Source organism: Podarcis pityusensis (genome assembly GCF_964106645.2).
Source record: "Podarcis pityusensis genome assembly, chromosome: 11".
NCBI classification, from domain to species: domain Eukaryota; kingdom Metazoa; phylum Chordata; class Lepidosauria; order Squamata; family Lacertidae; genus Podarcis; species Podarcis pityusensis.
This window is the reverse complement of record NC_138036.1, coordinates 16085800-16109883: the sequence shown is the minus strand read 5'-3', so window position 1 is coordinate 16109883 and position 24084 is coordinate 16085800. Positions and strand designations below refer to the sequence as shown.

The following is a 24084-nucleotide window of genomic DNA, read 5'->3' as shown; positions in this document are numbered from 1 at the left end:
TGTGTGCTTGGATTTCCCATCTTAGAAACAGAACCAAAGAGCTGTCCAGCAGCATTTTGACAAGATGCAGTCGCTAGGAAATCATCTTCACAGAGTGACATGGAATTGAGTAAAATGAGGTGTTGCAATTGCTGTTGTTTAGTCATTTAGTCGTGTCCGACTCTTCGTGACCCCATGGACCAGAGCACGCCAGGCACTCCTGTCTTCCACTGCTTCCTGCAGTTTGGTCAAACTCATGCTGGTAGCTTCGAGAACACTGTCCAACCATCTTGCCCTCTGTCGTCCCCTTCTCCTTGTGCCCTCAATCTTTCCCAACATCAGGGTCTTTTCTAGGGAGTCTTCTCTTCTCATGAGGTGGCCAAAGTCTTAGAGCCTCAGCTTCAAGATCTGTCCTTCCAGTGGGCACTCAGGGCTGATTTCCTTCAGAATGGATAGGTTTGATCTTCTTGCAGTCCATGGGACTCTCAAGAGTCTCCTCCAGCACCATAATTCAAAAGCATCAATTCTTTGGCAATCAGCCTTCTTTATGGTCCAGCTCTCACTTCCATACATCACTACTGGGAAAACAATAGCTTTAACTATACGGACCTTTGTTGGCAATATTAAGTGCCAAATTGAGCAGTTTTATAGCTGCCTTTGCTGTTCCACCACCTGCTTCCTTTTATTGCACCCTATCCAGAGCACACACTAGTTTGTTTCCTTCTCTCGAGCAGGTTCAGGGTTGGAGGCTTTGTGATATCAGACATGCACAGATCATCCTGATCTAGACTTCTGCTCTAAATCACCACTGTCTCTACTCTGTGGGTTAAGTGTGGAATTTCTGGAGCTTATATGAACCAGTTAAAACATGTAAATGTCTGAATCTGTAGTCATACCACATTAAGCATCTTCCAGGGTGTAGTCTCAGGATGTTTGGCAAGCTCCACTAACTCCCCTTGCTCCCTGTACTGGGCCTGGTAATGGGGTTCCCCTGCCCTACAGTGTTCTGGCTCCAGGCTAGTGCTGACTAGAAGATGGCAGATTATTGTTGTACACCACAAATGACTCAGCAGTGGGGGCGTAAGGAGAACCCGCATTATGATTTGAAAGCTGGAAAAAGAACATGACTGTTAGCTTGAAGAAAGGTCCTTGAATCCCACACAGCAGCTTGGTAACAATGGCACAATTATTATCCCTGGAGAGGCTGCAAAGGAATACTGATGTGCAACTGAAGTGGGGAGTTGGATATTGCTGTGCAATAACAGGGTAATAGCCATAATACTGTAATAAGAGATCTACCAATAACAATTAAATTTATAAATCATATGCAATGTATCTGAGAAACACAATTTTAGTCCTACTGATCATATCTTTATTAGAGCACTAAATTGCAAAAATGGGTCACAATTCAGCAGAAGTACGATATGCTTACTTAACCCACTGATATCAATGGCTTTAACAACGTTAATTCTGCACTGGATTGTGGGCTTCTCATCGTGAGCACTTTTGGGTCAAGTTTCTTTTGTGCAGAGGAGCCGCAAACAAGTCTGGAGTGTCTCCATGTGATTTTACTAACACAACACAGTGCACTTCGTAAAAGGCCGGGTAAGGAAAACGAACTGGAATGGAGAAGAAACCGCGCCCTGGCCAGAAAACTACGTTTCCCGACAGCCTCCGCACGCCTCGTGCGCACGCGCCGAAAGTCTCCGCCCGCGTCACGTTCCTGCCTCGCGGCGACCAAGAGGAACCCAAGAAGGACGGCGGGGAGGAAGGAGAAGAACTACATTTCCCGCCGTCCCCTTTCCCTGTTTTACAACCTAGCAAGTGCCGCGCATGCGCCACGGAGAGGCCTGGCTCCTCAGTTCGCCCGTTGAATCCTCGTAGGTCGGTCGGCGGGCGGCGTGTGGGAGGGGAGAGCCAGACGAGCCAGCAACCTGCGCGCCTGCCTGCGACGGTGTCGGAATCAGTGAACCCGGAGCAGCTGCAGCAGTAGCAGTAGCGGCGTCGTCCTCGGAGCGGGGCGAGCGCCGGAGGTAGAGAGTGTGTTTCCACCGCCGCCATTTCTGTCAGCCCGGACTCATGATTCCCATATGCCCGGTAGTCTCTTTCACCTATGGTGAGTAACGGCCGCTTTGGCGAGCCTGTCGGAGGGCGGAAAGGAGGGGCGGCGGCGATGCGGCCTCTCGCCTCAGGTGTGCTGGTTTTTGACAAGGCCCCTCTCTCTTTCTCTCTCTCCCCTCCCCTCCATGTCGCTGCTGCAGTGCCCAGCCGGCTGGGGGAAGATGCCAAAATGGCCACCGGCAACTACTTCGGGTTCACCCACACCGGGGCTGCTGCCCAGTACAGGTAAAGAGAAGGCGGGCGGGCGGGGGGGGGAGGTGTTTCCCCGGCCCCCCTTCTTCCCTGGCGCAGCGGAGACCTTGGAGAGGAGATGCGCGCAAACGCCGGCGCATGTGCATGCTCGTGCGGAGGTGTTGATGCGTGTTGTGTGCGGCGACGGGGGGCGGAGCCGGTGTCGTCAGGCCTGCTTCGGGTCGTGCTTTGGAATAAGGGCTCCCCGTCCTGCCGTAGGGCTGGATCCGCCTCCTCCTCCTCCCCTCCAGCCTGGTGATTCTGCCGCCGCCTCTCCTCTCCGCCCTTCCAGCCCCGTCCTGCGCATGCTAATGAAGAAGACTCTGGTAGCGAGAGCTGTACGGCAATGGAACAGACTCTGCTGGAAGGATTCATTCGCTTTCCTTGGAGGCTCTTAAGCAGAGGTTGGAGCATAGCTGTCAACTTTTCCCTTTTCTTGCGAGGAATCCTATTCGGAATAAGGGAATTTCCCTTAAAGAAAGGGAAACGTTGGCAGCTATGGGTTGGAGGGCCATCTGTCGTGGATCATCTAATTGAGGTTCCTGCAGGGGGTCGGACTAGATGACCCTTGGTATCCCTTGCAGCTCTACAATTCTATATTTAGGTATCCCCAGATTGTTCAGTGAGACTTGCTTTCCAGCAAACAGGCACAGGGTTGCAGCTTTAAACGCGTTCTATTTCTTTCGGTTCTGCATCCACACTCCTTCCCTTAGTCTCCCCAGCCAGGCCTTGGAAAACCTGTATTTTCCAACTATATTTCTCCCACTACATACTGACTTTTGTGTTCTGTATGCATTCAGTATCCTCCCTTAAATGTTTGACTTCCAAAACCTATTGCAGAGTTCTGTGATATCTTAGACTATTTTTTAATATTCAAAATAAATAAGGTAAAGTATAAAATATAGGCAGGCTGTAAGGACTGATGGCTTATCATCCAGGGCTTTGGATCCTAAAATAAGTTAAGGAAGTTCATGGAAGAAGAGGTTACTGTTCCCGCCTCTCCAAAGCCTCTAAGGGTAGCTTCAGAAATAAAGAGGGCTTAGGAAACTTTCATTCCTGGAACTTCCTGAATGAATGTTAGAATCCAACCCCAGCTGAATATTTGTGCCCTGCTGCAAAAAAAATGGACGTTTGTTATTATTTATTAAATTTCTATGCCACCCTCCATCCAAAGATCATAGGGTGGTTTATAGTATAAGGTTTACAAAGGCAAAGGCTATAGTCTGACCTACTCATTATTAAGAACTGACAGTATTTCCTTTAGGCCCCCTCAGTGCAGACTTTGAGAATTCATGGCTCGTGTGATTCAGAGCAGCTTTCCCATAGTATATTATGTGCCTCATGTATTTTACATTTTTGTAAAATATGTATGTTGCTTTGTGATGACTTGGCTCTAAAAACTATAAATACGTACACTATTTTGGGGGAACTCTTAAACTAAATGTTCAGTATGGTGTGGTTGTGCAATTTTTCATAATTTCGGGAACAGGTGTTACCAAATGAAACTTGAAATGGAATGATTTTGAAAGAGATGATAAATTTCATAACTTCTTAATTACATAACTTCAAAATAGCATGCACATACAGTTCCTCACTTAGCTGAAATTATCCCCAGTGAAAGGAACATTTATTGCATCTGAAAGACAGTCTGTCTCCTCTTTAAGAATTGGGCCATTTTGTTAAATCGTTTTGGTTACTGTGGAAATACCTCCAGTTTAAAATAATTTGTATTTTTGTCAGATTTTGGCATAGTGAAGATAACTGTAATGACAGCACTACTTTATATATAAGTTTACTTCACCAACTTTGTGATCTCTTGTATAATTAGTATGTCTTAGAGGTAAACCTTGAACTTGAAAACTTGTCAATTGATGGCAATTGTTTAATCCAGACACCCCCAACCTGCGGCCCTCCAGATGTTTTGGCCTACAACTCCCATGATCCCTAGCTAACAGGACCAGTGGTCAGGGATGATGGGAATTGTAGTAGAAAACATCTGGAGGGCCAAAGGTTGGGGATGCCTGGTCTAATTATTTTCTTGCTTCAAATATCCACATAGAATGCTTTTATTGTTTCAGGCTTATTTACAGCTGCTAGGTCATATGTGAAATGAAATTGCTACACCTCTTAGGTTTTAACAATTGGAACAGTATTTTATTAACTTAAATCAGTTGCTTATTTCATGGTAAGCACTTGCATATTTCATGGCACTCCGTCTTAAAAGTTTATATTCCTGAAATAAGCAGAGGCTGAGATCCAAAGAACTGCATGTGCAAAGCTATTCAAATCTGGGGAGAGGGCTAAAGATGCTTCCTCCTTGTGAAGTGGTTTCCTGAAATTAGAATGGCTTTTGGAAATGGGGAAATGTGCATCTGCATGTATTCTGCATGGTGCTTGAGATCTTGTCCATATTGTTGGAAATAACATTTTTGAAAGGTATGTAGCCAACCTTCAGTTTATTTCTCTGGATTCGGCGTTTTGCATAGTACAGCAGAAAAATACTTTACAGACTTCTCCATTATTTGGTCTTGAGTCTTAATAATAATGCATGGGTATGCTGTTCCCTGTGTAAGATTTCTAACTTGATGGAATTCTCTCTAGCCACAGTGTAACAGTTGTACTTGCAGACTTGACAAATCTTCCTTTCCAGTGTTCCATTTGAAGAAGTACAACTCTGAATTGTCAAAAGCCCAAATAGATTTTCCAGTTCTGTAATTACTGGAAATAATATTGTTGCCACTTCTTAGAAATTCCCTGCTCATTTCTTGCATTTTGTTGTCTCTATAGCAGGGGTCGGCAACCTAAGGCCCATGGGCCACAAGCGGCCCACGGGGGTTATTTAACCGGCCCCCGAGCTGAGCCGCCCACTTGGTGAGTCCCCGCGCGCTGCGCTAAACCAGCACAGCACAGGGACTTGCTTCCGCGGTGCCAGAAATCGCGTCTGCGCAGATGCCCTATAGCCTATGGATAACACTTAGTGCCTCATACAAAACTTATTTAGGTGGCATATATAACAAAAAGCCATCCTCACCTTTAACAATAAAACAACAATATGGAATGTACTTTATATTTATTTATATATTGTCCGCTCAAATAAAATAGCAAGTCAGTGCGCAATATACTGGTATACGTGAATACAATAAAACATAATATACTGTAAAAACAATACAAAATTATCTCAATAATGATTAATACAAGAACCCTGAACCTGGACCTATGGCATACAAGCAGCTGGTGTAGAACTTTTTATAGCAAGGCTGTCGCATGCTGTTGGCTGTCCTCCTCCATCAGCATTATTGCCATTCCATTCTGCTCCAGGTTAAGTTTCTGGACCATGGCCATGGGAAGCCCCATGTAGAGCATATTATAGTAATCCAGTCTCAAGGTTAGCAGGGCATGTACTACAGTGGCCAGGTTATCTTGACCCCAAGATGACTGTAATGGCATGCCAAATAAAACTGGTGAAAGGCACTCCCAGCCTGATCAAGTTAGGAGAAGCATTTCATGAGGATATTGAGGTCCTGAGCTGTATAGGGCTTTGTAGATTAAATCTTTGAATGACTGATACATTTTAAAATAAATCCTATCTGTTAGGACTTTCTTTTTATTCATTGGCAAAATAAAAAATCTGGGCTGTTATATTTCTTATCCAGATTTTACTATATGTCCAACAAACTCTGTATTTTATGTAAAAAACATTACTTTTTATTTGAAACTCTGAAGGAATATAAAATTACTTATTTTTCTTATAAGAGATCTTAACTTCACAATTGATTGGAATACTTCTGTGGAAGAGCTTCAGATACAGCAAAGATACAACAAAGTTTTAGGTAGAGGATGGAATTACTCCATATGCAGAAATAGTGATTAGAACAGAACAGTTGTCTCCATTCTGTCAAAACTTCTCTAGAGTTTAGGCATGCTTTAATACAGCTATAAAGAAGAGTATCATAAATTATTTTACGAACTATGAATTACCATGGTATTATAGTGATACAACATGTTTCTATGACAGTGATAGCTTATTGCTAATAAAAATGACAGAACTACTGATTCCCATAAGAAAGGGGGGGACACACAACTTCCTAGGTATGATCACAGATGAAAAGAATCTCTAAAAATGTTGATTCAGTACTAAATTATGTATGTGTGGGGGGATTAGTAGAAGAATGGAGTCAACAAGGAACAGGCTATGCATAGATCAGTTGTCATGAGAAATTATTCAGACCAAAGAGAAGGGAAGAATTGGCGTTTGAGACACTATTTTAACTGTCTCCTTTTCACACAGTTTCTGCTTAAAGGGGATTAGCAGAAGTTACTAGTTCTTGCCAATGTGCCTCAGAATACAAGGTTGAGGGAGGCTTCTCTACCCAGGAGTTAGGAGGTCAAATCCTACAATTTGTAAAATCTTGCAAACTCGATCACTGGCTCTGCCGGTTGTGGCAGACGCAAGGGGAACAGGTTTGCTAAAGTAAATGTGGTAACAGAACTATACCAGCCTTAGAATGAATAATGTTAAGGCTGTTCATTCTGTGCCATAACAAAATACATTTTCTTCACATGAAACATTTCAAATATTTCTAAATGGTATATATACTTTTGATTTGCTGCTGCTTCATTATAATGAATGACATTTCACTGCCTTTCTTCTCAAAATAATGAAAACGTTGGCTTCACTTTCCTAACATCACTTTTTAAGCATTCTATGAGCCTACTTTTGTTTTGCATTATATTTAAGCATTTTGTGGGGAGGCATAATTATGTTGCTACTTGAAGCATTTCTTCAAAGATGGCATTTTCAAAAGAACTTTCCTTTTGGGGTATTTTCTTGGACAATTCTTGCAAGATAGGAGTTGTCATTGGAGGTTGCTAGAATGATTGTTTCATGAAGGGTATGTTGCTTATTATTATTTTCTTACTTTCTCTGTAGATTCAGCTGAATCTTCCTTTTTTTCTAATTATACTATCATATCATATATACACTTATACCAGTTTGTTTTTGAATGTTTGAGGTTATGTAGTCGCAATTGCTCCACACATGCATGAGGAAGGAGTAACCAAACACATGTCTCTGATTAACCCCAAAACTACAAAAAAGGACCCCTTCCCCCAAACAGCCTATTTAAATGTCATCAGAATAGAAGTAAGAGCTGCCTCTAGAAATCAGTGGAGAAAAACAGTTTTTTAACGTATCTGGCTTTGACACTAGAGTACTCACCCCATTCTGCCCCTCACCCCTGAACAGCCCAATTAAAATAAGATGTTTGGTGGACCCAGGATGCTGGATAATGGGATGGTCAGAAATGTGAGTGGGAAGGAATTGAACTGCACTCAACATTGCTATGCTTGTAATACAAAATAGTGCACCTAAAATTACTAATTGCTATACAAGAATGAAAATGGTCCCTGCCTGCAAGTTGACGATACACTGCCTTAATGTGGCCTGTTACGAAATTCCTAGCCTTCTATCCTGGGATTCAGCTCCTGCCACATGTTCTTTTCAGCCTGTCAAAGAGCTGTTTGTCAGGCTGCAGGGAACCCAGTTTACAAGGATAAGAAGATGCACAGGGATGACTCCCAGTGGGTCTGTCTTCACTTGCGGTTGTTCTTCCCACAGCATGCTAAACAGCTGTTTGATGGGCTTGGGGGTGGAGGAAGCATGATTTTCAGTGCCAGTCGGCTGGGGAGCATGAGAAACACATGACAGGATCTCTTTCCATCACGTATCATCCCTCCTCACCCTCTATCTGTGTGCGGGGGAGGGTTAATTTGTACATGGCCCTCAACCAAATGTGGCCCACACAGTTATCAAGGTTGCTTACCAGTGATCTAAATGTTTATAATCACATGAATATGGTGCTTACATGACTTTTCTTTGTATGTGTTAGTGTGGGAGATGAAAACACTTTCCCACACAGGAAATTAGCTGCAAATACATTTTCAGGTGTGCTTTTTTTGAGGCTTTCCGTTTCCTGGGAGCATTCTAGGAATCTATATCTGACTCTGTTTCTTTGGTTCTATTGCACTGCAGAGTGTTTGGAAGCATTTACTCTACAGTAGTTGTTTTATATGGAGATGTGAAATCGTACTTTTCTTAGATGTAGTATAGCTATAAAACCAATTACCTGACTCTGATCTATACATATTTTTAAAGCAGGTGTGGGTAAGCATTTCTAGCCAGTATCTCCCTACCTGTCAAATCAACTGATGTCACATTGTCATTAGGTTATACTGGTTTGAAGCCCTGGTTTTAGGACTTTAAAGCACAGTGTGGGCAATTTGAAAGCCCTTTTGCAAACAGCCCTCTCTAAACTTTCAAACATCAGGGGTTCAGAGAGCACTGTAAGGTTGCTTGCAAAAGGATTTCAAACGTGTGGCTTGCCCAAAACTACATCGGAACCAAATGGGGAGCCCTGGTAGGGCAGGTTTGGCCTGTGGGTTGGAGGTTCTCCACTTCTGGTTTATGTAAGTTTGTTTTACATCAAAAAAATATCCTCTCAAAATTATATTTTGTTAAAAATGGTTCATTGGTTAAGGATGCAATCTTGTGCACTTTCCTGGCAATTAACTCCCGGTGAGATTTACATCTGATGAGTATACATGCATAGGATTGTACTCTAAATTATTTTGCTTTTGAGTAGCATTAATGTTCAGTGCCGATTTCGCTAACCTTGTGAAGTTTGCCTCATGTATGCGCAACTGAGCTTTTCCAAGACCATAAAAATGAAAGGCCCCATTGAAAGGTTTTGAGAAATGGGAATTCCATGACTTATTTAAACTCCTGATCACTGTGCTTGTGTTTCAGACTTAGTTTAGCCTTTTTTAAGCTACCCTTAAATTTGGACAATTTAAGCAGCTTTGCTGTTAGGTGTCTGACATTACAACATCATCATATTTCTTGTGTTTGTCTTTTTATTACAGCCAGCAGCCAGCTTCAGGTGTAGCCTATTCCCATCCAACTACAGTTGCAAGCTACACTGTCCATCAGGCTCCTGTAGCTGCACACACAGTTACTGCTGCCTATGCCCCAGCAGCAGCAACGGTTGCAGTTGCAAGGCCTGCTCCAGTGGCTGTTGCCGCTGCTGCAACAGCGGCAGCCTATGGAGGTTACCCAACGGCACATACAGCAACAGACTATGGTTATACACAGAGACAGCAAGAAGCTCCCCCGCCGCCACCTCCAGTCACTACACAAAATTACCAGGTACTTAATGGATAGACCATAATACTTGTGAAATTGAGTCTTTCACCTTTTAAAACATTATGGGCGATAGAATATGTTAAATATAGAGTAAGAATGTGCATGTATAACTCTTATGTAGTTTAGGCCAGTAATTCACAGAACAGACCCTGACTGAGTAGCGGTGAAATGTAATAGGGTAGCAGATCCACCGCCACATCTTCAGCCCTGTCACTCATGCTGGCAGAGGGCATGGGGACAGGCAAATCGCTGTGCCAGCATGAAGTTGGTGTACTGATCAAGCACAAATCAAGTCCAGTGACAATAGTGGGACTGGGTTAAGATCCAGCACATCCTGGACTGGCTCAGCTCCATCTGCCCCTGGGATGGCCTCTTGGGGGACTTCCTGTGCTACTGCTGTTGTAGATGCCTTCAGTGGTACTTCCATGCACCCATATGTTTGGTAAGACAGTACAGAAATCTTTTTTTTCCTTTAGCTTGATCATCGCATAGTCAAATATATTTTTAAAAACCTGAGGATAGCACTATAACACCTAGGGGAAGAAATATGTAAAACATTACTTAATGTGGAAAGTAACAATAATTATTAGCCACTGAACATTCCTAGCAAATTATTAACTGTAGCATAACCACCTCATCAGCATGCTGCAGAACTTTTAATTATTTAGCACTGTACATGCCTGCAGGCTACAACATATGCGAGATATTAGTAGATTATTATACACAACCTGAGATAAAAGGCAATTGTAAGTTACTTTATTTTTGGTATTTGAACATTGCTGTATTTGTTGTATCTGCATATGGTTATGTCTGGAAAAATGTGCAGCTATGAGAACAATGTCAATCGTTTAATGTCATTTATTGTACAAGGGAAAGGAAGTGTATATATGTTAAAGCAATACTGTAAGATTATTTTTTTTAACCCTTTTCCAAAAGTGAGGATTACAATTTTTTAAAAAAATAAACCAAGGATTTCTCAAAATTAAACCATATGATGAGGGCAGTGGATATCAACTGCAAATCCTTTTTTGAATTCCAGTGCTGAGCCATACCATAGAATGTATAAAATAGGAGTGCCTTTGAGTAGGCATAGAGTACCTTTTCCAAATCATTGAGTAATGACGGAGGCTTGAGCCCACAAGTTTATTTAACTGAATACCACCCTGAGGTCTCAGTATCACCATTCCTGCAACAGAGTGTATGAAGTCACCTGTGTGGAAATATGTATGGCTGTGTTAGCAAACATTTTCATTTCACAGTGGAGCACAAAATAGTGTCTATTTGAAGACTGAAAACCCTTCTTAATGTAGAGCAGGAGCAGAGAATCATTTTGCCCCAGTGGGCCAAATTTGTTTTCTGTCCACACCCCTGCAGGCCAAATTTGACCCTTCAATCACCAAATGGAATTATGCTGTCAGATGATGGACAGGTGGCTTTGTGCAGTGCTTTCTAAGCACCTGATAGCCAGCTGGTTGCCAGGTGCTTGGGACCTGCAGCCCCAGCACCAAGTATAGGGCTGACAAAACTGCTTTCTGCAGGGGTCAGCTGTGTGCGTGAATTCCCCAAAGAGAGCTCAGTTTCACAACAATATCTACCTGCTCCACACCTGATGTCACATATGGCACCTGGTATGGGGAAGGTCGGTGCGGTCTGGGGAAAACTTTTTATGACATAAATTTGGCTTGTAACACTGGAGGTTCTCCAGCCTAATGTAGAGGTTTGTGGCTTGGTGTCTTGTGGGTAAAGTAATGGTGATATAGCATTTTAAAAAAACGTAGGGGGAAAGGCTTAACAGGACATGAACATTTGGTTCTTTAATGCAAGATGTCTAGTACTAGCTTCATTTAATCTAGCAATCTTGGGAGGCAAAAAATACATAGTTTGATCCTCAAAAATGTAGCTTACCAATTCTGTTGAATGTTTCTACTATTTTAAAGTCTGATTAATTAGAATAATCAAAATAATTCAGTAATAGTCCATATATTTAATGGAAAAACTAATGTCCATGTGTTTTCCCCCCCATTCCCATGCTTCTTAAGGACACCTATTCATATGTTAGATCTACTGCCCCAGCTGTAGCTTATGACAGCAAGCAATACTATCAACAACCCACAGCCACTGCAGCTGCAGTGGCAGCTGCTGCCCAGCCACAGCCTTCTGTGGCTGAATCGTATTACCAAACAGGTGAGTTGCAAGTTTTAAAGAGAACTCCAGCTTTTTTGTTGTGATATAGTTCACAAATGTGTTACCATCTGCAGATGCTCAGAATCTAGTAAATAAAAGTTTGTTAGTAGCTTGGTTTTCAATGGTTAACTGTTTGGTGGTTGACTTAGTGTTTGTAAAGCAGTTAGGGCCCAGATGTGCGAATCTTAACAATTGTCTAGCTTGAATAAATGCTTTATTCAAAGAAGGATTCTAACACGACTGCATCACAGAGTGCATGCCATGTTTTATCTTCTTAGGACTTGGAGGGGAGGGCCTGTTTGCTAGGTAAAACATCTGGCCATTCTGAACTTTTAAGTCATTGGAGAACAACCTTTTTTGTGACTGCCACAAATAAGGTTCAAAGCTTTTGAGAGTGTCACTCTAATGTATGCTGCTGTGCATATGTCGTCTCATGTGCCTTGGTGCTGTTTTACAACTAGTCTATTCAGATGGGGAGCAAATGGCTATGTGTGAAGGAAATAGGAAAGGAGCAGAGACAGATGCTTTAAATTGTTTCAGAGTAATGGGGGGGGGGTTAATTGCTTTTAACTAGAGAGTTTTTTGGTATAACTCAAATTAGTTTATTTTCTGGACATATCTGTATGGTGCGTTTTATATTGGAGCCCCATCCTAACTGGGAGCTAATCACCTCTTTTCATTAAACCAGATGTTGGTGGGAATTTTTTTTCATATAAATAAGTCTTGTGGCTGCACCAAGTTCATATCGGTGGATAAAATATCAGATAGGAATGTGGAATAAGCATACATTGCAATTAGTTTTTTGATCACTGTTTTCGGTTTAGCCACTATTATGTGCGTTCAAAGAATGTGGAGGTAAACGTGTTAGTTTAAGCGTTGTTGCACTGAAAGTAAAAGCACAAGCTTTAAGAAACGGTTCCAATCCCATTAGTATAGTGATATTTTTATAATAGAAGTTCCAAGTGCAGAGCTTAAAGTGTAGGGTGAGATTTATTCCCATATTGTCTGCCTTATTGAATAATAAGATAAAGTGAAAAATTAAATGCAATTGATTTTTAAATTATAATTGTTTACATGATTATTGAAATATTCATGTAAATATGCTCTTTTGTCTTAATTAGCTCCAAAAGCCGGCTATAGCCAAGGAGCAACTCAGTATACTCAAGCCCAGCAAACTCGTCAAGTGACAGCCATAAAACCAGCCACTCCAAGCCCAGCTACTACTACTTTCTCCATATATCCTGTATCTTCCACTGTGCAACCAGTTGCAGCAGCAGCTACCGTTGTTCCCTCGTATACCCAAAGTGCTACATATAGTACAACAGCAGTTACTTATTCTGGTGAGTATTGCTTGAAGAAGGGATATTGGAGGCTAGAAATGACTATTTAGATGCCTTTGTAAGATCAAAGGTACAAATGCTGTGCTGAACATGTCTAGATTTTTCAAAGACCGGTTCTGTACTCAAATTACTTCTTGGGAACTTTTGCTTTGTCAAATGTGCTGATTGTGTGCAGGTTTACAAAGAAGTAAGTCAACTATGGCCAGTTGGACTTACTCTAAGGTAATGGTATGATTACAAATTCAGACTCTTTAGGACAGGTGAAAAAGAGTCTTGATGGCAGACTGTTGGTGTAGAGCAGGTATCACCAACCTTTTCAGGCACGAGGTGATGCCTTACAGATCTATGTTGGACTGATTGTACAGGTTTGCTGTATGTTTGTGGATGTTGGCATTGCTCCACTAGAAAAAAAAATTGCTTTTTTAACTTGAAATAAACTCCTCTTTTCTGGCTGTGTAGCATTGCTTGGATATACAGATTGAAAATATTGGTTTTACTTTTAAGTACAAGTTTTGTGCATCTATGTTAATGCTGAAATTCTCCTTAATTAAGGGATACTCTCGTGTGCACTGTGCATTTAATTACATTTAGATTTTCAGACTTTAATGTTAATGTGCTTACAACTTACAACTTTTTTTGATCATTTAAAGGTACATCGTATTCTGGCTATGAGGCTGCAGTATATTCAGCTGCATCATCTTACTATCAACAGCAGCAGCAGCAACAGAAACAGGCGGCGGCGGCAGCTGCTGCTGCTGCTGCGACAGCTGCCTGGACAGGGACCACCTTCACTAAAAAGGCACCATTCCAAAATAAACAGTTGAAACCAAAACAGCCTCCCAAACCACCCCAGATCCACTATTGTGATGTTTGTAAGATCAGCTGTGCTGGACCACAGGTATTGCTGCTTTCTGATTATGAACTTAATTGCTTCGTAAAATGAAACAATTAGTATATGCCAAATATTCAGGGTCAATAAGTTTTTCGCTTCAGGGTTATTTCAGTTTAAAATATTCCAATTGCACTTTGGTTTTCGAATGTTTTGGAAGTCGAACGGACTTCCAGAATGTATTCCATTCGACTTCCAAGATACGACTGTATAATTGTGTGGAGGAAAGTATTTTCAGGATACTTTTCAGCAGCAAATCAACTTCATGTTGGTTATCTCTTGCACTTTGCTTTTCAATGAACAGAATAATATGATAAATGAACTAATGTGTCTTGTTATTCATGTGGTGATTTAAACAGACTTACAAAGAACATTTGGAGGGACAGAAACATAAAAAGAAAGAAGCAGCATTGAAAGCATCACAGAACACAACCAGCAACAGTTCATCTGCTCGTGGGACTCAGAACCAGCTGCGTTGTGAACTCTGTGATGTGTCTTGCACAGGAGCTGATGCTTATGCTGCTCATATTCGTGGAGCGAAACATCAAAAAGTAAGACTCTCCTTCCTCTGCCCTCCCATTTCTCAGGTTTTATACCCAGTTAGTGTCCCACCCTGGACAAAATGAATGGTCTGACAGGCAGGCAAAATTCATCACATTTGATAGGAGGCTGGGACTGCCCACCTTTCAGTTACCTGACACAGTATGCCTTTAGGTAATTCAGCCTCAAATGAATGAATTGTGCTCTCAATTTGTCCTTTATAGCTATGGCTTTAATTCAAGCGAAGGCTTCATTCAGCAGTAAACGTGAGCCCCCACCTTAGGCAGGGATTGGTTGCACTTGGAGCTCCTGAATTGAGCCTATCAGAATAAGGCTTGCATTTGGAGCGAGGGAGAGAGAGAGAGAGAGGAGAGAGAATGATAAGTCGCTCTGATCTGAATCACGGAGTTGGAAGGGACCTTGAGGATCAACTGGTCAAACCTCCTGCAATGCAGGAATCTACAGCTGTCCCCTACAGGGATAAAAACCTGCAACCTTAGCATTATCAGCACCACTCTAACCAACTGAGCTACAACACATTAAAAAATCTGCAAACACACATCTCTACATAGTGTCCCATGTACTAGCTACCAACATGAACACAATCAGATCTTTATGCACTAGAGCCTCTTTTGGCGTCTCCAAAGGTGACAACAGAGGCAGTGTCAGAATAGTGCCAAATGTAAAAGGCACTGAATGTTAGTACCTCTTGCAGAGGAACAGTTGGGAGTATATCAGTTGTGGGGCAGCTGTGGCTGGGGTGCAGTTTCATGCAGTATTTCATGTGTGTATTAGACTCCATTAAGTTTCCGCTCATGAATTCTGCAAATTCTTTTGAAGGTTCATTGAAACTTATACTTTCATTCTCTTAGAAGTACAGACAGGATTCTAAATAGACGTTGAACAGTTTTGTAGATTCTGCTATTAACTTTCTTCATTGGTGGTTCTAGGTGGTTAAGCTTCATACTAAACTTGGCAAACCCATTCCTTCAACCGAACCAAACGTCGTGACCCAGGCTACGTCTGCAACATCTGCTTCCAAACCAACTGCTGTCTCTTCAAACATTGCAACTAACAGCAGCACTGTGAATTCTTCCGTTTCATCTTTGGCAGTGAAAATTCTTACTCCTTCCGCCAATGTGCTACTTAGCACAACTTCCAACAACAAAGCAACAATAGTTCCAGCTAATGTTGCTGTAAAGAAAATATCCACACCCAAAATTAACTTCGTTGGTAAGTACTGACGTATTTTAGTGAGAACTTCAGCAAGATACACTAAATAAACTTATGCAAGAACAGGTTTTAAATGAGTGTCTGCTATGATTTTAACAACCACTGGAAATTCTAATTTTCTCTCAGTTTGGCTGCATGAAGCCCATCAAATCAAGCATCTGTTTGCAGTTCTAAGCACTGTCTCTCTCATGGCAATGTTTGTCTCATGCACACAAATTGCTACTCAAATGGTTTAGGAAAGTATTATATCAACACTTCTCTGCTCCAACACGCCTTTTATTAGAGATTACAATACTGAACATGGGGCTACCGTGGAACACAACTCCTAATGTTGTATGAACAATGCATTTTCAATAGCTATAGAGTTTTGTTTGGTCAAGGCTCATGTCTTGCACCCAATTATCCTGTCCTCTTGAATGCCCCAGGCCATGCTGTCATTATTAAAACAAACCGTATAGTTTATTTGAACTTGTATTTTATTTATTTAACTTTATGTTACCTGTTCTTTGAGGAAAATACTACAGTATTGTGCTATGGTTTGCTTGCTTGCTTGCTTGTTTATTACTTACAGAATATCCAGGTTTTTAAGCAGTAGGCCAGCCTCCCCTTGGTTGTGGCAAGAAATGTGACTCGAAAATGTAATGAAAATTAATATTCACTTGTGAAATGTTTCATATTAGGTGGTAACAAGCTACAGACAACAGGAAGCAAAGTGGATGAATTAAAAGCAGTAGAAAATATCAAAACTACTCCTTCTATTGCTGCAGTGCAAACACAGGAAATTAAGCCAGATATGTCTGCTGAATCAGTAACATCTACAGCTCTTGCTGCTTTGCAAAGTGAGGTCCAACCAGTGGGTCATGACTATGTCGAAGAGGTATTCATTCAAAAACTATGTTCTTTAAATGCAATTAATGTGTTAGATTACTTTATATGGCTCAGAAGTGTGAAATCACGCTGATAATTAAATTAGCTTCATGTCTCTGTGTGAGGTAACTATTTGGCTATTTTGTCTATGAAAGAATTTGCAGTGGAGTACTAATAGCATTGTCCATCCTTCCCAGAGCCTCAGATGTTCTGAGGAAGGTCACTTGTGAGTGTCTCTGCCATTTAAGGTCAGTAGCTATTAAATTAAAAGCCTTCGTCTTCAGGTAAACTAGAGTGTGAATACTGAGACTGTCTTAACACTTCTGATCACTGAGGACGTGGAGTGTCCTTCAAAACTGACTGTTCAGAGTTCCAGCTCCAAAGGAACAGGTAGTGGGATATATAGCAAGATGGCAATCATTGGGACATGTAGTAAGATGGCTGTGTCTTGTAAAACAGGAAAGTGATATGGCATATTACAGGCATGTCCAAAGTCCATTTTGGAGGCCTAATCCGTTCAATTTAATCCGGCCCCTGTGGCAGTATATGTCCTGGGGTAAAATCCTAAAAAAAGCTCATCAGGAAAGCCATCAGGAAAGAAAAGGAGTTAAATGACTCTGCTGGGAGCTTCACAGATGGGGCAACATTTGAGAACATTGTAAATTTAATAGCTACTGACCTTAAATGGCAGAGACACTCACAAGTGACCTTCCTCAGAACATCTGAGGCTCAGGGCAGGATAGATGGACATTCTTTCAGGAATCCAGGTTGAGGGGGGGGGGCGTGTCTCATAGGTCTGGCACAGGTTCTGATTAGGCCTTTGAAACTTTTCCCCAGACCATGGCCAGCTGCCACATGGGTTACATATGTGACAGCAGATGAGAGGCAGGTAAGGACATGACTCCAAAGGAACAATCAGGAGCTTAAAGTGAGGGGCAAATCCACACCATAAATTCAAAGCATCAAATGCATATTTAAAGTACATGACTTTCCCCAATAAATCCTGGAAACTGGTTTGTTATGGGTACTGGGAATTCTGTCTCTGTAGAGGGGAAGTACAGTTCTCAGGATTCTTTGGGAGAAGTCATGTAGCTTAAGTGTGCATTGTATTTGCTTTAAAAGTACAGTGTTTATTTGCCTTGAGTTCCCGATTGTTCCTTTACAAGCAGGGCTTGCTGACAGCAAGTTCCACTAGGAAGTTTCCCATCCGGGATCTAGTTCTCCAACCTCAGTATAGGGTTTTCAAGGCCATAATCAGCATTTTGAAGTGAGCCTAGAAATGCATAGATAACCCCTGTAGATCTTTGAGGACAAGCGTTACGTGCAAGGTGTAGATCTTTCAGGATCAATATTCTGCACAGTTTGCTCAGTTCAAAATTCTAGTCACTATGCTCTGGACCAGGGGGTCAGCAACCTAAGGCCCATAGGCCGGAAGCGGCCCGTGGAGGTCGTTTGACCGGGCCATGAGCCGCCCCCAAACTGAGCTGCTCGCGCGCTGCGCTAAAGCGGTGCGGGGAGTTGCTTCCGCAGCGCCAGAAATCACGCCTGCGCAAACGCAAATGCCGAAAATTGCGGCATGTGCGCAATCCAGCCTATGAAGGGATCTCCACGGGACTGATCCGACTCAGGCAAGATAAACCTTGCCGAACCTTGATCTGGACTGTAGCTTCCAAACTGCCTTCAAAGGCAGCCTGATTCAAAACACATTAGTAGTTACTGTGCTTGCTCTGGTGTTTAGAAAAGATTTTAACAGTGAAAGGACATCTACAGAACGGTGTTTTGGAGTAATAGAGTGTTCTTCAGCGATTGAGAATAGTGCCTCAACATAGTGTTCCAAAGTAGAACTATTGCAAACTTGCTCCAGAAAATTCCAAGGGGGGTTGGAGAGGCAAGTTACTGCTATATGAAATAGTTCAGGGGCGCAGGATAGATCTAGATTCTGAAAGAGGTGCTCACATGGGTAGAAGTGCTCTGTTGGCTATGAGAAACAAAAAGCTTTGCACTTGATCTGGAACACAATAATTAACTTGGAAAATGGGTAATTCAACTTTGATATCAGACAGTAGCAAAAGTAAGAATAGATATTTGGGTCAAAGGTTGTTGTTTTTTTTTTTAACCTAATTGAAGTCTGCCATGGCTGGTAAATACAGGTTCTCTGTTGCCACTATTGCATAGATCTTATGCCAGAACATGTCTTTGTGTGAAAATTTTACAAAAATTAGTTCAGTTTCTTTATGAAACCAAATTGTGTTAAACAACCATTTTTATACTGATTTTTCTTTATTTTTAAGGTACGGAATGATGAAGGGAAGGTTATTCGTTTCCATTGCAAACTTTGTGAATGCAGTTTTAATGATCCTAACGCCAAGGAGATGCATTTAAAAGGAAGGCGGCATAGATTACAATATAAGGCAAGTTGACTGTAGCAGCGTAAATGGTCTAGTTCTGACGGTCTCTTTCAGTAAATTTGATGGTGATTGAGTTTTACTTGGTCTCTTCTAGGATGAAACCTAAGCAGGTAGTACATCTATTTTGAGCACCAACTGTTCCCTCCCCCAGCTGAACTATGGTAGCCATATAGTGTTTGTTCCACATATTAAGCTACTTATATGTATTGCAAGTGAAAGTATTGTATGAGGAGGGATAATACTGTAGCTTACTGTTTGCTCCTCATAATGTTTTTTAATATGAAGGATTGTGTCTCTGACTGAATTGTAGTTTTTGCTTTGTCTTGGTGAAAATAATTGGATCTGACCACAGAGAATAAATCTTACAAGAAAATAAAATTAAAATCTTCCTTCTCTACAACAGAAAAAAGTAAACCCAGACTTGCAAGTAGAAGTGAAGCCGAGCATCCGGGCAAGGAAGATCCAGGAAGAAAAGATGAGGAAGCAGATGCAGAAAGAAGAATATTGGAGAAGACGTGAAGAGGAGGAACGGTGGAGAATGGAAATGAGGTAACATGTAGACTTTAATAGCGACCAGTGTACATTTTGTAAACCTGAATCAGTTTCCATTCTATGTAACTATATTCCTATGAATGCTTGCCTTGGAAAGCCTGGATTAATTTTACCTTTAAATAAATAATTGAAAACAGGCATAGAAAATATTTATAAAGAGTAAGAATGGCTTTTTATGGGTGTAAACCAGATCCTACTATGAATTCTGTAGCGAATACAGAATTATTGAATCTGCAGCATCCAATATCTTTTTTAACATTTGAAGTTCCAAAATTAATTTTGGTGGGACCTGAATTATTGAACATATCGTCAATAAAAGGTATTTCTGCATCAACTGAAAGCCTATGTGATTTAATTCATATACTTAGACGCTATGAGGAGGACATGTACTGGAGGAGGATGGAAGAAGAGCAGCATCATTGGGATGACCGCCACAGAATACCTGATGGAGGATATCCTCATGGACCTCCAGGACCTCTTGGACTACTTGGTGTTAGACCAGGAATGCCACCACAGCCCCAGGGACCAGCTGTGAGTAATGTTCGCATTGTCTCTCTCCTCCTGATGTACTTGGTGCCACAGACTGGGGGTGGGGGGAACCTAGTAAGTCAGTCGGGTCTGCAAATTATGCCTAGGCTTAGTAGCTAAGCATTGGCTTCTGCTAACCAACTGTGAAATCTAGAGCCATCATGATGGCACCATCATATTACATGCATTATCAGGACACTTATTCCACCATCAGATGTAATCTGTAACAAATAATAGTAAACCTTGAAAGCCTTCCTTGGTCTGTATCACCCCATTTATTTTCCAGAGCAGGGAGAGCCTTTAGCCCTGGTGGGTGGTTTTGATGCCAACCAATTCTTCATTTACATTTTTTAAAGATCTCATTTTCTTTATGTGAGCTCTTTTAATGCACTTTGAGGCAGAAAACTTGATAATTTTAATAAAATAGCAAAGAACAAAAAGCAGGAAAACATAAAATGTATCTGATTTTTAAAATCCACTTTCTGCATTCAGCCTCTTCGGCGACCAGATTCTTCAGATGACCGTTACGTAATGACCAAACATGCTGCTATCTATCCAACTGAAGAGGAACTCCAGGCAGTACAGAAAATAGTTTCTATCACTGAGCGTGCACTGAAACTTGTATCTGATAATATGACTGACAATGAAAAAAACAAGAGCAAGGAAGGAGATGATAAAAAAGAGGGCGGTAAAGACAGGTATGTTTTATTGCCATAGTTGCTTGAAATCATTGTGCTAGGAGAGGGACTAAGACAAAATGGAGCATTTGCCCTACTTCATGCCAACTTCTTAAACTTATGCGCCCAGAAATACTGGATTCTGTTATCAGAGTAATGGATCCCTAATTTTTGCCAATGAAAGTTGTTTGCTTAGCTGGCATTCTCTAGAAGCAACTAGGAACTGCATTTCTTCAACAGCAACTGCACTTTGTTCATATGAAAATGTCCTTTAGCTGTGCAATAGATTCTTAGCAGCACTTCAGACTACTTTTCCTTGGCTGAGGCTTTATCCTCTTGCTGATGGTAGAGAAGGACTAGCCCAGAACTCCACCCAGTGTGAGAAATACCAAACTTTTCATTGCACCTCTTTTCTGTCTGGATCTTTTTTTCAAAACTTTGTGCTTTCCGCATAGAGTTAAAATGTAAGCTATGATGTATGTAGAGAATGACAGAATGCACACCGCCCTCACAGGGGTCTAGGGTAGTGTGTTGCACGTGAAGGACTCTCCCTGCATTAGACTTGTTTTCTTTGAGTGCTTTGGCCCTTGAAACCCCTTGCTTCTCACCAAGACTTCATTTTTGTGCAGGGCTTTGAAAGGAGTCTTACGAGTGGGAGTGTTGGCTAAGGGTTTGCTGCTCCGAGGAGACCGAAATGTCAACCTTGTCTTGCTGTGTGCTGAGAAACCTACTAAGACGTTGCTGAGTCGCATTGCTGAAAATCTGCCCAAGCAACTTGCCGTATGTATGGTCTTGAAAACATTTGGTATTTTTCACTGGGGCTCTGCCAGTCAAATTTCCTCTATGTCGTAATTTACTTTGAAGTAGGTGAACTAGCAATGAGCTAATTTCTAAAGACAGGTATAGGTGCTCAGCCTGCAATGCATAGCTGCACCGCCATCCTGTAATAGGAGTGCTTCTATCCTCTTCACGGCTGTAGGCAGGCTGGAATAAGAGCCTTGTAGTACTCCTTGAGGATGGGGAAGACAGAAAGAAAAGAACACTTCCCTTCCCAGTCTCCTTAAAACTCCACATTGTGTTATATAGTGCTAAAGAACTCGTAGGAGATTGGCTGCCAACCCCAAACATGAGCATTTTATTGTTGTATAGCAGGTGCAGGGACCTCAGGCCTGGGGGCAGAAGGAAGCCCTCCAGGCCTCTCTGGCTCTGAGGACTCTCCCCTGGGCCACATGCCTCACTAGCCCTACTTCTCACACCCCTTGAGGGTAATAATAATAAAAAAATATTATTTATACCTTGCCCATCTGGGTTTTCCCAGCCACTCTGGACAGCTCCCAACAGAATATTAAAAACACGATGAAAGCCTTCAGATGTCTTCTAAAAGCCAGATCATTGTTTATTTCCTTGACATCTGATGGGAAGGCACTCCACAGGGCGGGCGCCAATGTAGGTCTTTCAGGACCGGTGTTATATGGTCTCGGCGGCCAGTCACCAGTCTAGCTGCTGCGTTCTGGATTAGTTGGAATGTGCCTTTGAACTCTGCTAGTGCTTCTTGCTTGTCTGGAAGGAGGATGGAGAGTGGTGTGAAAGTACGTCTAGAAACTAGCCTGCTAATTAGGTAAAAAATGCACCTGTTACTCGACCCATTTTTCTCTCTGGGTCCTCTCACAACTGGAATGGGCACACCCCCAGGCTACCCAGAAAGGAATGTTAGCCCACTTTTGCTATACAGTGGTACCCTGCAAGACGAACGCCTCGCAAGACGGAAAACCCGCTAGACGAAAGGGTTTTCCGTTTTGGAGGCGCTTCGCAAAACGAATTTCCCTATGGGCTTGCTTCGCAAGACGACAGCCCATAGGGAAATCTCCGGGACAGCGGGGAAGCGCAGCGTGTCTTCCCCACTGTCCTCGGACCTCCTCCCCCCGCCCGGCATCGGAACGAAGCTCCGATGCCGGGCGGGGGGGGGAACGCCTCCTCCCGCCGCCCAGCATCGGAACGAAGCTCCGATGCGGGGGGGGGGGAACGCCTCCTCCCCCCGCCCGGCATCGGAACGAAGCTCCGATGCCGGGCGGGGGGGGAACGCCTCCTCCCCCCGCCCGGCATCGGAACGAAGCTCCGATGCCGGGGGGGGCGCCTCCTCCCGCCGCCCGGCATCGGAACGAAGCTCCGATGCCGGGGGGGGGCGCCTCCTCCCGCCGCCCGGCATCGGAACGAAGCTCCGGTGCCGGGCGGGGGGGGAACGCCTCCTCCCCCCGCCCGGCATCGGAACGAAGCTCCGATGCTGGGCGGGGGGGGAACGCCTCCTCCCGCCGCCCGGCATCGGAACGAAGCTCCGATGCCGGGCGGGGGGCGGGGACACCTTCTCCCGCCGCCCAGCTTCGGATGGCTTTCCTGAAGACTTGGGGTGGGAGGAGGGTTTTCCCTCCCACCGCCAACATTCAGAATGCTGTTCTGAATGTTGGCGGTGCGGAGGAAAAACCCTCCTCCCACGCAAGCCCCGGGAACAGAGGGAAAGCGCTGCGCGCCTTCCCCTCTGTTCCCGTACCTGTCCTGAAGGCTTGCGGTGGGGAGAAAAGCCCTTCTCCGCACCGCCAGCCTGGCAAGCGGTTTCCCTAGGAACGCATTAATTGATTTTCAATGCATTCCTATGGGAAACCGTGCTTCGCAAGACGAAAAACTCGCAAGAAGAAAAAACTTGCGGAACCAATTAATTTCGTCTTGCGAGGCACCACTGTATTCATACAGCAAAATTTGCTATATTCATTCATTCAGGGGCAGGGTGGATTCTGCACAGTGGGGAAGCAGAACTTTATTCTTTCTTTCTCCTCCGTCCTAAAACCTTCCAATATACAGTGGGAAGGCCTTAACCTCATAATGGCCACCTGCTCCTTCCCTCCAGGATACTGTAAATTTGTTACAGACTCAAGTAAGCCAGTTCTCTCACACACCTTACTTTCCTTTAATGTATGAATTCATCATTTAGTCAAGGTACGGTACAAGGTACCTTGGCTAAACTCCCAAGCAACTTGTGATGAACCTCCGGGTATTTTGGACTAGTCCCTTTTTGTGTGAAAACATTTAGCTTCTTATTTGCATTCTTTAGGTAATAAGTCCTGAGAAATATGAAATAAAGTGTGCAGGACAAGAAGCATCCATCATTTTGAATTCCTGTGTGGAACCTAAAATGCAAGTGACCATCACGTTGACATCACCAGTGATTCGGGAAGAGAACATGAGGGATGGAGGTTCGGAATCTGTTAAAAAATGCTCTATTTTAATTGGCTTACTCATTCTGTCATAAACGGCATTAAATCCTGGAAGGCAACATGCTGGC

General features: G+C 42.8%; 1 protein-coding gene across 2 annotated transcripts in view; it reads left to right on the top strand.

Moving 5' to 3' along the window:
• The first annotated feature begins 1692 nt into the window (after positions 1 to 1692).
• The window catches only part of ZFR (zinc finger RNA binding protein), a 33599-nt gene continuing 11207 nt past the window's right edge, over positions 1693 to 24084 (top strand). Inside the window, exons 1-15 of one of the 2 annotated variants that reach the window (XR_013977601.1) lie at positions 1693 to 2095; positions 2241 to 2325; positions 9253 to 9535; positions 11572 to 11716; positions 12838 to 13056; positions 13707 to 13954; positions 14305 to 14496; positions 15436 to 15718; positions 16399 to 16595; positions 18877 to 18996; positions 19397 to 19542; positions 19914 to 20076; positions 20566 to 20771; positions 21380 to 21530; positions 23854 to 23995. Coding sequence is in view for 1 of the 2 variants with exons in the window: in XM_080973441.1 (XP_080829567.1) it covers positions 2059 to 2095; positions 2241 to 2325; positions 9253 to 9535; positions 11572 to 11716; positions 12838 to 13056; positions 13707 to 13954; positions 14305 to 14496; positions 15436 to 15718; positions 16399 to 16595; positions 18877 to 18996; positions 19397 to 19542; positions 19914 to 20076; positions 20566 to 20771; positions 21380 to 21530; positions 23854 to 23995 (2617 nt within the window). In the remaining variant the exon portion in view is untranslated. The remainder of the gene's footprint in view (positions 2096 to 2240; positions 2326 to 9252; positions 9536 to 11571; positions 11717 to 12837; positions 13057 to 13706; positions 13955 to 14304; positions 14497 to 15435; positions 15719 to 16398; positions 16596 to 18876; positions 18997 to 19396; positions 19543 to 19913; positions 20077 to 20565; positions 20772 to 21379; positions 21531 to 23853; positions 23996 to 24084) is intronic. The other variant, XM_080973441.1, reaches the window with a different exon arrangement.